The 12,732-nt window shown below is 32.6% G+C and overlaps 1 protein-coding gene across 1 annotated transcript; it reads right to left on the bottom strand.

Moving 5' to 3' along the window:
• Nucleotides 1-234: 234 nt before the first annotated feature.
• On the bottom strand, nucleotides 235-4,085 carry LOC141707414 (sesquiterpene synthase Cop-like). The gene is made up of 7 exons (XM_074510569.1): nucleotides 3,878-4,085; nucleotides 3,453-3,732; nucleotides 2,942-3,317; nucleotides 1,387-1,605; nucleotides 1,141-1,282; nucleotides 784-1,032; nucleotides 235-697 (listed from the first exon to the last, which is right to left on the bottom strand). The coding sequence occupies exons 1-7, from the start codon at nucleotides 4,013-4,015 to the stop codon at nucleotides 401-403; spliced, it is 1,701 nt and encodes a 566-aa protein (XP_074366670.1). The 5' UTR covers nucleotides 4,016-4,085; the 3' UTR covers nucleotides 235-400.
• Between the last annotated feature and the right edge of the window lie 8,647 nt (nucleotides 4,086-12,732).

Below are 12,732 nucleotides of genomic sequence, written 5' to 3' on the forward strand. Positions count from 1 at the left end.
GATCGAATATCCATCTGGTCTGGTAAATATGTCATCACTAACTTCCGGCCTGTAACGATCATTTAAAATTACCACCCACTTATTCATAATCTATAATAAAAGCGCGCAGTAGCACCTTATAATTCAATCTCCAGATGTATATATATATGCATACTTCAAGGTCACGTAAACATGTGTTAGAAAATAATATATATGCATGCCAAGCTGTCTATAATATTGAAGCGCTTGATCGAGTAATGGAAAAAGGGAAGAGTGTTTTTATTCCATGCAAATCACTGAAAGGGAAGTAACATTAGTGTAAAACACCTCACTAGCTTTATATATTCTTACAAGACTCTTTAAAAACATCCTTACAAGTTGTAGAGGACTGCAACTCTACAAAAAAAAGGAAGGCTTATAATTAAATTGGAACCGGATCCACAAGCACAGAGCGTATAAGTTCTTTAGTTTTGGTATTTGATGAAGTAAAACCGTCCATTTCCTGGTATTCGTAGAGAATGCATGCCAAGCGTGACATGCTAAGAGCTGCTGTGAGTAGCGGAAGGGGGAGTGCAGTCTGACCAAAGCACTGCGAGTTCATATCTTTCCATGCTAGAACATTCCGTTTCTTCAGTTCAGAAAAGGTATCTTCCTTTGACACGCCATGTTCTTTCATGTAAACATCAACTAGAAAAGACTCGTCTTCTGCCTTCCCGTCCTACAGTTTCATGATCAATTTATAAATCTGATCAGTGAGAATCATTGGATCTCTAAATAATTATGTTAATGATGTAGTAAGAATACCTTGTATTCAGCCATGTCGTCAGTGAATCTGCAATATAAGCTTCCTGCTCGGATAAGGAGCGGATTGCCAGATAACCATTCAAGGGCTTCCCTGGTCACGACTTGGCCCATCCCCACCACGAAACTCATAGTGAGTATTGGTATAGTTGAACTTATAATGGTATGCGGTATACAGGTTTCCATGGTCGGCACTATCCATTTGTTCAGGCACTTGGATTCAAAGATGTATGACTTGGTTATTTCTTTTAACTGAAAAATAATTCAGTTAATTGGCAGGACGTCGGATTAGTATAATTTATCAACGGGGCTTCTGAATGAAAATTTTATATCATAACAAAAAAAATATAAATGACTTACGGAATCTTTTGCAAACTCTACAAAACTTGGTGGTATTCCTGCCTTGCTGAATTCTTTCTCCACTCCAGAATATAGGTCCAAGAGGATTTGATAGAGAGGCCTCATGTACTCTGGTAGCTCATCTAGTGCACTTATATCCCACCTGAACAAATGTTCTTAATATATATATATATGTACAAGAACTAAACAAGTTCTAATTTATAACCTTTCATATGATAAGCTTAATTAGATGTATATGTAATGTACCTTTGGATTGCCTCGGTAAAGAGTGTAAGTTCTTCAACAGTACCATAAATATCATAAACGTCATCAACAACTACAATTAATGCCATTACCGCTGCTAGTACTCTTCGGGCAAGCCGGTATTGGGGCTCAAAAGACATCCCTACACCCCAAAAGAAGGTTTCTATCGGTTTTTCTCTTGCAAAAGGTAGTTTCTCTTTGATATTCAAGCTCTTCCACCAGCTGGAGTTGCAAAGACAATTGATAATTCATTTTAATGTCAAAAATTATTAACCGCTACTTCAACAGAGAAATTAAGCGAATTGGGTACATAGTGCAATAGCAGATCGATAGTCTACGTTCAAATATGCAATGCAGGCTCACAGCTAATTATTACTCTCTCCCTCCCTCCGTATTTGACCTAGTTTGACTAGGATTTTAAAAAATAATGGTAGACTTTAATTTTAGCCAAAAAACAGGGAATGTGGATGTAAAGTAAATGTATTTTATAAGTGTTAGTATGTTATAAGTGTGTGATTGTGATAATGTTAAATGTATACTATAAATGGAAGTTCATTTATTTTGTAACAACCATAAAACAAAAGTGCTCCTGCTCCACTAAGCATTGGACAAAGGTTGAACTTTACAACCAGTGCATGAATCTAATATTAATATAAAATATTAAATTAAAACTTTTATAAATAATTAAATCTGATAAGAATGTATGATAAATAAATATTATCAAATTATTTGGTTAAAAGGAATCTGACTCGGGTGTAGTTGATGAAATTGGGCAGTATTGTTTTAGTTCTGCACATGATAGTTATTTCAGTTGTTATATATAAATACAACAAGTTAATTTTATTACGATTTGTTATTAAACTAATTGTATAAGTATTATATAAACCAAACATCTATCTTATTAATAAAAATTGAATATGTTGGTGTTAAAAAATGTGTTTTAACTAAAATAAATAGACACTACTTTGAACACTAAATTTAGAATATCAATCGTTAAATCAATGGTTTTTAATTTAAAAGTCAATAAATTCAATAAAATCATTACTATTACTTAATTATTGTTAAAAAAATATTTGTCAGTTTAAAAATAAATTGACACTACACTAACGGACAGAAAACAAATTCCACTAGAAAATAAAATTGAAGTAAATTTGTATTAAAAGTTGGAATTTATAAAAAAAATATGAAATTTTAAAAATAGTTATATATTTAAGGAAAATGCTAGAGGTACAAAATGAGATACCAAAATAGTTACAAATGTCACATGTCACATGTTGGTTGGCTAAATATAAATGGACCCTTACAGTTACATTAATAGGACCAATTGAATTTTTTCATTGGGTCACATCACCCATGCCATGTCATTTTCTGACAATTTTTTGTAATTTTCTTTTGTGTCTCTAGCATTACTCTACCCGCCGAATTTAGTATTTTTATATTATAATAAACCATAATTTACTTACATACCGGTACTTTTGTACTTTTATATTACAGTAAAACATGATTTCAGTTATATATGTTTGTATAATTATGTAAAGGAATTTGGACGACGACTTACCTGGAAACTTCGGCCGCTTCACTCTGATGAAGTTTTTGCACAAGATTAAAATCTAATTTAGCGAAATGTAACAATGTCTTAGAATGAGAATTTATGTTCCCATAGACAGAAATGTAGTGCCTAGCTTCGATCCTAGTTACAGTCTTCCAGAGCGGTAATTTAAGAGCACGGATGACTAGCCCTGCAAGGGGATTTGTCAGCTGAGTTTTTAGATTCTCGAGGTGAGAGGTTGTAAATGCCAATGCTTCATCAAGTATATCTTCTCCATGAACTCTTAGATGGCTAGCTTCGTACAAGCTTAGCAATCCTTCCGCATCTTTACTCAAACACTCCTTGAATGCTCTTGTGCTCTCGTCTTTAAACATATTGAACACATCTGTTAAACAACAATTTTGTTCAGTAGGTAATAAAGTAATGTTCATTGGTCTTGGATATGACCTATAGTTAAATTAGACCAGGCAATTTGGTACGAAAACGACACGGATATTTATGAGTTTTGAGATTGATATACCAGAAGAGACATAATAACCATGTTGTCTAAGCAACCGAAAACAAAGAGCTACCATGTGCAGCTCATCCTTGCTTTTAGTTCCACAGAGCTCATGATACATGTCATACATGCGCTTCAATGCCCCGTCAATCTCAGGTTCAAAATGATAAGCTACCCCAAGTCGTTGAATATCATTAATTAACTTAAGCTGTTGCTTAGGCTGTGAAGCAGCTTCCAGTAGCATGTTCTTCACTTCTTTATTCAGTACTTCTGCTTTTTGCACTGTGTCAGCATCTGGCGTCTGCATCGTTGTAAGAAATACATTAGCTACAAAATATTATTTTATTAATTTTCTGGTTCCGTCTCCGTCTGCTATAAAGCATTAAAAAAATGTAAGACATATTTGTATATATTTATATATATATATATATATATATTCAATTTACCGCATGATCAGGGGCATTATATGCAAGAAAATGGTCTCCCCAGACGCAGGGATGGTAACTTGACGAGCGACGAACTATTTCAGGCACAGCAGCCTTATGTGGTGGAGAACCTGATGAAGCCTGGACAAACACAGACATGCTGCTGCAAGATTTTGGAATATGGAGTCCTGATATGTTGAAAGAAATGAGATTAAAGAAAATGTGTGATCCATGTATAGTAGACATGCATGCATGTATTTATACTAAATTATTCACACTTTTTCTAGTGACGTCAGTTCTCGTTATGATTAACTACCTTTCTACTCCCCTTTTCCCTGCACTAGACTGGATATTCCAAACTAATATTATGAATATGTAAAGGGAATCTAAACTTACTTTACAAACTTTTTGTAATATTATGCCATTATGAATATGTAAAGTGAATCTAAACTCACTTTACAAAATTTTTATAATATTATACAAAGGTCCAGAAAAAATTAAAAAATTATTAAAAATAAGGTAAAATGACAATTAAAATAATTAAATTAATAATATTGATGTTAACAAAGGAGGGATTCATTTTCATTAAATAATTAAAAATAAATTTTTATTTTGAGAACTAATTTATGCTCTTAATAATATTAAGGTGCATTATTTCGAGTTCAAATATGCGACACTAATTATTATCCTAATTCCTAGTTAAAATTTCTATATTAATATTATCATTAATACACTTAGGAATTGGTGTTAAAATAAGAATTAATAATTTATGAATTCACAATATTATACAAATATATATCACAATTATTTCATTTAAAAATCATAGCATATCTACGCTGATTCCAAAGAGAGCTAGTATAATCATTAGGAGGCTGACCCCTTGATTATATCCCACCTATCATCATGCAAACAATAGTCATTCAATTTTATACATTTTTTTCCGATATATAATTCATTTTTATACATTTCAAAATTTATTAAAAAAGGAAAAATTTATAATATAAAAAATAAGTACTCCCCACTTATACATTTAAATATTAATCAGTCTCACCACTTTACCCATATTTTTTACTTTTCTCATAAAAATCTCATATTATGTATCCTTTTTTGACTATTATATAATCAAGTTGACCATATTTTGATTGATAATTAAGATAAATTTATGTATTATCATTAAGTTGAAAAATACATTTTAAAGAGAATAATATATATTTTCTAATGATATAAGTTTTGATATTTATATAATTATATATTAAGTATAATTTACAATCAAAATTCTAAAAATTTGACTATTGAATATTCAAAAAATGACATATATTAAATGAGATAGAGAGCATTTTCTCTTAATTTTCCTACCCATATTCAATAATTTTGGGGACTAATAGTATGTAACAGAGATAGTAGTGTTCAATATACCACCTTAGGTCAGAATTTAGCTTTAGAATTTATTAGCACCAAACAATTTATACTATATTATAATAGACAAACATTAAAAGTTTGGTAGTTGTTGGTTGATACTTGTTAAAATTACTTAATTAGCCTTATTTAATTATTTTATTCTAATTATTGGATCGATCAATTCTAATTCTAATTGATATTGAAGTCAATTTCCTATATTATTTTACCAATTTCAATTTTATTTTATATCGAACTCTATATCATTATAATTTATATTAACTTCTTCTATCAATTTAAATTTTAATTAATATTAAATTCTATATTATTCTAATTTGTTACTTCGGACTAAATTAAATTTAAGCAAACTAAATATAATTATTAAGATTCAGTTGATATAATGTGACCACGACTAAGATAAAATAATAATATTATCAATCCTTCTAAAAAATTATATTAATGAACTTAGATAAATAAAATAATATATTTTATTTATTCGGGATAAAAAAATACATTAGACAATTGATTCAGATTAACACAAAACTAAAATAAAAATACAATTCGACCAACAAAAATAAAATAATATAAATTAATTATTCAGTCTAAATCAAAAATATCTTATTGATCCAGATTTTAAAAAAATAAACTAAAAATAATTAGTTTTATTTGGTCGGGGCATCGGGCTAAAATAGAATAATATAAACCATTTATCTAGGATAAATCAAATTAATATAAAATTAAGTATAATTCGTATCATATTGATGTGAACTAAAAAAATAATTTTTTATTAAAACATAAATATAATTTTCAAAAAATACACATAGAATTATCAATAAAACTATATCTTTCGATCGATAATATTGTCTATTTCAAATGTCAACTGAATTATTAAGATTTAGTTGATATAATGTGACCCGGCTAAGATAAAATAATAATATTAAAAAAATCCGAGTCAGCCATGTTTTAAGCTAGTATAATTTAATTATAATTAACTTAAAAAATTCCCTAAAAATGATATTATATATATATATGAGAAAATTTGGGCATGAGATTAACATTAGGTATTGTATCTAAAGTTATAATATTTTTCTATCAAATACTGGATGATATTTTTGTAATAATTAAATTTCCCCCCATGTATTTATAAAAATAATTCCATTTATATTTTATTTATTTTAACCTGGGAGTTGTTAGCTGAGGATGACCTCAGGACCAACAATCTCAAATAAATATTCTGCATTCAAATTATTATATTTATAATGGTGCCACCTGCCACGTCCGGGAAGAATGTTTTTTGAACGAGAGTGTTCCGGCTTTTTCTTCAAAAAGAGAAGTTTCACCTTCTAGAAGTCTAAAATTGTCAAAAAAAAATCACATGAAATTCTAAACTTGTTAACTAGTCTCAGCAACTCAAAAAAGTTAAAAATTCACACGAAATTCTAAAATGAAGTACCAAGTCTAACGTTGTGAATTATGATTGACATGAAAATTCTAAATTTGTTAACTAATAATCTCAGCAAGACTAGCAATGTAAACTCTTTACATGTGTTCGCGGGACGTGTAATTTGTGTTCTTTATTTGGCGGCCACTGATTGGCCATGATCTTACGATTGTTCTAAGAGGGTGAGGGCGTGCTTAGCTTTTGCTCGTATGGTGCTCAGAAGCATTTCTATCACATGTAAAATTTTCTCATAATCGGATGCAAGTGCTTAAATTTGGATCCGAGTTCTTTTCAGGGTTAAGAATTCATGTGTGTTAGTTTCATTTATATTTTAAAATAAAAAAAATTATATAAATGTGGGAGTCACATATTTGTAAGTTACAAATATTTTAATTATGACTAATAAATTATATTAAATATGACAGTTACTTTTGGAGGGACGGAGATTATGTTATGATTTGCCCATAGAAAAATAAGCATATATAATTCTTAATTAGGAATGACAAATTAATCCAATTCGACGGATACCCGATCCACCGAACCCGAAATTTTGGATTTGGATTTCAATGATACCGAACTGATACCCGATTCGAAATCTGAAATATAATTCAAACCCGATCCAAACCCGAAATTCGATCAAAACCCGACATATAAATAATATTGTATATGTTATATTTTAGATCTAAACATGTATTTTATATATTTTTATTTATTATTCGAGTAGTGGTAGATTATTGTCAAGATTGTTATACTTATTTAGTGAATTATAACTCTTTATTTTAATATCAAATTTTATTATTTTTGATGTACTTTTCAAATATTTACGACAAATTAGTAATACTAAATATTATTTCTTTTAAGATTATGTCTTTTAATTTTAGCTAATATTTAAATATAATTAATGATATTTGCATGTATATATAATATTTAATTTTACTATATTATTTGTAATCTTTGATACCCAAAAAATATCCGATCCTATCCGAAATCCGACGGATTTGGATTTGAATAACCCGGAAATATTTGGATTTTACAATACCCTATCCGACCTCGACCCGTTGTCATCCCTACATATAATCTGAACCATCTTCGTTATTTTACCCTTTTCAATTTTTAAATATAATTTTAAGTGACTAGTCCCTAATTTTATCAATTAATTTCCGATTAATCTTCTGCAAAGCACGTGATCGATTCGATTTTTGAAATCTGATTACTCCTTCTGTATTTTTCTTGATCGATATATAGCAAATAAATTATTATATATAGTATAGAATTTTAATTAAATTTAAATAACTTTAAATTATATAATATGACAAATGTATTTTAATTTATAAATTACTACTAAAATTAAGATATTAAAATTAATATAATTTAAAAAAAATGCCAAATTTATAGCAGATTTCATTAATAACATGGAAAAAACTCAATTGGGACAAACCCCCAATTGATCATGCAACTAGGTTGAAAAAATAAATAGACGAACTAAATAATTAGCCTCTTTGTTCTCGGATTGCTTAACTGACTGAATAAAAATATTCTGAAAATTAAAAATGAAGATAATGGTTTCTCGAGTGATCCAGCCTGCATCTCCACAGAAAATAGTAGTTTCACAATTGACCCTCACATTAATTTCTTGGATAATACAATGTTTAGAGGACTCAGTTGCTAAAACTGAGAGGGCCCTCGGGTTATGAACAAAAATATTTTGTGAGAGGTGAGCACATGCGAATTTCACTACTGTTCCAAAAGCACCCTAGCTATCTACCTGCCGGACACCAGCTATAAACCTGCCGAAAGTGTTGTTGATGTGAGATATCCAGATCTCCCAATACACCGTAAAATCCATTTTTAACACATCGCATAAAGTGAGACACATCGCACAAAGCGAGACAATCAAACACATAAATAACATGTAAGCATTCTTCTTCCCTGAAAGAAAGGATCACAACATCTTCTATCATAGCAGCTATTGTGCTTTTGTCGGCATGTCTTCCTTGCTGACCATTGTTCCGCTCGTTGATCCAGGCCCTACAATCCTTCTTGTAATGACCCTTCTTCCTACAACAGTAGCATTCAACGTTGGCTTTTGATTTGCCACCGGAATTTCCAAAATTCCTGCTTTTACTACGCCCCATGTTCGAATCCTTGGAGTTGCTTCTGCCCCTGTTCTCAGTAACAAGAGCCTGAGAATCGTTGCTGACTCCCTTTCCTTTTCTTCTCATAGCCTCACTAAGGAGACTTTCCTTGATAGACTGCAACGTTAGTTTATCACTTGGCACAGCATTAGTTATTTCCACCACTAACATATCCCAACTCGAAGGCAAAGTGTTGAGAAGAAAAATTGCCCTGAGTTTCTCATTAAGATCCATCTGCATAGTTGCAAGTTGATTTAACAACCCCTGAAATTCACGCATATGCTCTGACATATTATTTCCATCCTTAAACCTCATGTTCATCAGCTTCCGGAACAGAAAAGTTATATTTTGTGAACTTGTCTGTTGGAAGGTAGACTACAATGTCGTCCAGAACTTGTAAGCGTCTTATTCTCCTGCAACATGATGGTACTCTGAGTCATCAATCCATCGACGAATAAGATTCATAGTTTTCATGTTCATCTTCTTCCAAGCCGCATCAGATTTCTCTGCAGGTTTGATCCCTTTCAGCTCTACGGGATCAAATAAATCTTTACTGTAAAGAAGATATTTGATTCTGCTTTTCCACAACGGATAATTTGAAGTTGTTAAACATATCATTATACTGGATGAACTCTCCATTTCTGTTAGTCCCTTAACAATATAGCAAGAATTACAGAAGGGGGGTTGAATGGAATTCTTGAACCTTTTTCTTGAAATAAAAATATTTAACTCGATTATAGATATATTTGTTTTGATTAGCACAATACGAAATGTAAACTTAAATGAATCAAAACATAAGTAATTAAAAATAAGAGTCTTTAAAAACTTTCTGGTGGATTTAAACAATTCCACCAGAGATATATATATAATATATTGAGAGGACTCTGTGTGCAGAAATGCTCACATCTGCTTACAAATGGAACTGCTGAGAATACAGGAAATGCTAAAGATTATGCTTACAAAGATTTCTCTGTTTTTGTGTTTCTCAGCTATCTCAGTTATTTTTCTATTTGCTACTCTTTTGGTTTATATATTACCAAGATTACAAAGTCGAAAAGACTGAACAAATATAAAATCTAACAGTCTTGATCTTTGCTGCTTTTCATCCTCTATTACCCAGTCAATGGGCTTCCACAATGTGTTTGTATCCAACTCGACGGCTGTGTGTCAGCTTTCACTGTTCAACTGATGTTTGAATTCTTGATATGATCATCCGTCGACTTTCAGATCATCCGTCGATGACTTAATTGATCATCCGTCGACTGCTATGTTAAACATCCGTTGATAGTCATTTGATCATCCGTCGAAGGCTTTGTTAATCATCCGTCGGTAGCTATTTTGGCACTTGACTTCATTTCACTTATATAGAATTACAAGACATTACTTATTTACAATTAATCAACCTATTCTGCATATCTAGTTAAAGTCAACATGACTTATATGCTACTACAGATTCTATACAAAGGTGCATACATCACTGTGCCACAATCTTATTATTATATAAGGTACTCACTCGATGGATCATTAGTTAATCATCCGTCGGGAATATAATGAGTCATCCGTCGGGACTATAATTCTTATTCGTCGAGTGCTACATTATTTCACTAAGTAAAATCTACTTAGATGTTTTGTTTAAGTGATCATCAAGTACACAACATATTCACAACAATCTCCCCCAATTTATGTCTACTGGAATTGTAGCCATAAATTAAGAGATACTTGATGATAACAAAACATCCTAAACATATATCTTTAAAGATAAGTAGATAAAACTGAAAGTGCTTCAAATAAACAAAATGTACAAGGTTTGGCTCACAGTTAGTTCAAGATGCTCCTCTAGCCTGAGCAGATTTTTCTAGTTTCTTGAAGGTCTGGATCTTCTTCCAAGCTTTCTGTTGTTTTCTTCAATTTGATTCTGGAGCTGCCTGTGGAATTCTAGTTCATCAGATTCTGAGAGATCTAGCATTTCTTGCATCTCCAAGAGAGTCTCATTGCTAGAGATACTCAATTGGTCTTCTAGTCTGAAGAATCTTCTCACACCCTTGTCATCCATGAATTCCATCAGCCAATAGGGCCTTAGATGCACTCTTCTCCCTGTGTATAGGATGATAAGAGTCTTGGGGAGTGCATCTTTAGCTCTAACACTCCTCAGCTCTTCAATCTTCTTCAATACTAGTCTTCTTGCAGTTACATTGAACCTAAAGTTTTTCTTGAAGGATGAATAGACTTTGATCAACACAGCTTGGTTTTCTTGAAGTATCCTGTGAAGAGACCACTGAATCTCCCTTCCTCCTTTGTACTTGAACACCAACCTTTCAGGTAGGTTTCTGAAGGTACAATTACTTTGCTGATTTGAACTAGAAGTGTCTCCCCCTCAGTTGGTCCTTTCTCCCCCTTACTTGATTCTCTCCCCCCCTTTTTGTTATCATCAAGTGGAGGAGTTAGGCCTTGTGCTTTAGCCAGTTGCATAAGAAGATTTGTCTGAGTCTGTTGATTTTGAAGAAGTAGAGCCACTGAATTCTCAATAACTTGAACTCTGTTCTTCAGCTTGGCTATCTTCTTGTCAGAATCTGATTCTCTCCTTAATCTCAGTAATAGATCTTGCATGGTACCATATGGCATTATTGAATCCAGCTTCTCAGAATTGTATGTCTTCAAGTCAGCTATTTCTCTTTTGAGTTCATCCACATTCATAGTCCGTCTTAAGTGTTGGATCTTCATGAGATGTAAAGAGTCTAGGTGAGCTTGAAGAACTGCCTTGGTACCAGCATCTGAAGTTTTTTGAAGAGCCTGTTGAATAGCTATTACTTGTTTGACCAAGGACACCTCAAATTGTCCTGGTGTAGATTCCTTTCCCATGCCCATTCAGGTAAACTTAAAGCTGAACTTGGGCCTTCAGCTCCCCCTAAGTTCATGCTTCCATCCAAAGAACCAGAGTCATCATCATCAGAATTTACTCCAAATTCTTCAGATGGCTCTCCAGCTTGAGAAGGCATCCTGTTAACAGCAGCTTTATCTCTTTGAAGAGATTCTGTGGTATGCATTAAATTCAAAGTCTGCTCTGCCTCCACATTTCCCTGAGCAGCCAACAATTGATAGGCTGAAACAGGGTGAGTAAAAGTGTCAGCATCCAAGGAAATGTTATCAATTACAGCTTTGTAATGTTGCTGAAATTGTCTTTCCTTTTCAGCATCATCCACAATCACCGACTCACTAGCAATGGCTGGATCCATCCTTATTTCTCCTGTACCTGCCTTTCTCTCGTATTCTCTCTTTTGTTGCATCAGGGTCTCACCTTGGCTCCCCACCCTCACACCCTCACCTTCACCTACTAAGGTGGGACTCCTCTCACTCACTTTTGCCAATCCTGAAGAAATAGATTGGTGAGATTCACTTTTTTCCTCTCCTTTTGCCTGGGAGCAACCCAGCCTCTCACTCAATGCACTCTCCTCTCTCAGTCCTAAGAGTGATTGTATTACCACTAAATCTTCTGCACTTGAAATTATTGAAGTTTGAAGTTGTGCAGAGACACTCGACGGATAAGTGATATCCGTCGGGTGAGTGGTAAAGCTATCCGACGGATAACTGCTGTTAAGCTTATCCGTCGGGATACAATCTCTACTCGACGGATGAGCAATATCCATCGAGGGAGTATAAATGAATGAGGTGGGAAGAGAAACTATTGTTGACTCTGTGTTGATTGAAGTTATTTGAGGCACAGATGTCACAATAGAATCTGAAAGAATTGGCAAGTGAGCCAACAAATCATCTAAAAGATGATGCTCACTTGCACTCGATTTTGGCTTCCCCAACAGAGTTAAAGAAGGGGAATCAGGAATTGAAGTATTTATCATGTCCACTTCCAGTGAGTTAGTTGGTGAGTATGGTGTTTCAGTGGCTTCTAT

The sequence above is a fragment of the Apium graveolens genome, chromosome 2 (genome assembly GCF_009905375.1).
Source record: "Apium graveolens cultivar Ventura chromosome 2, ASM990537v1, whole genome shotgun sequence".
Lineage (NCBI taxonomy): Eukaryota > Viridiplantae > Streptophyta > Magnoliopsida > Apiales > Apiaceae > Apium > Apium graveolens.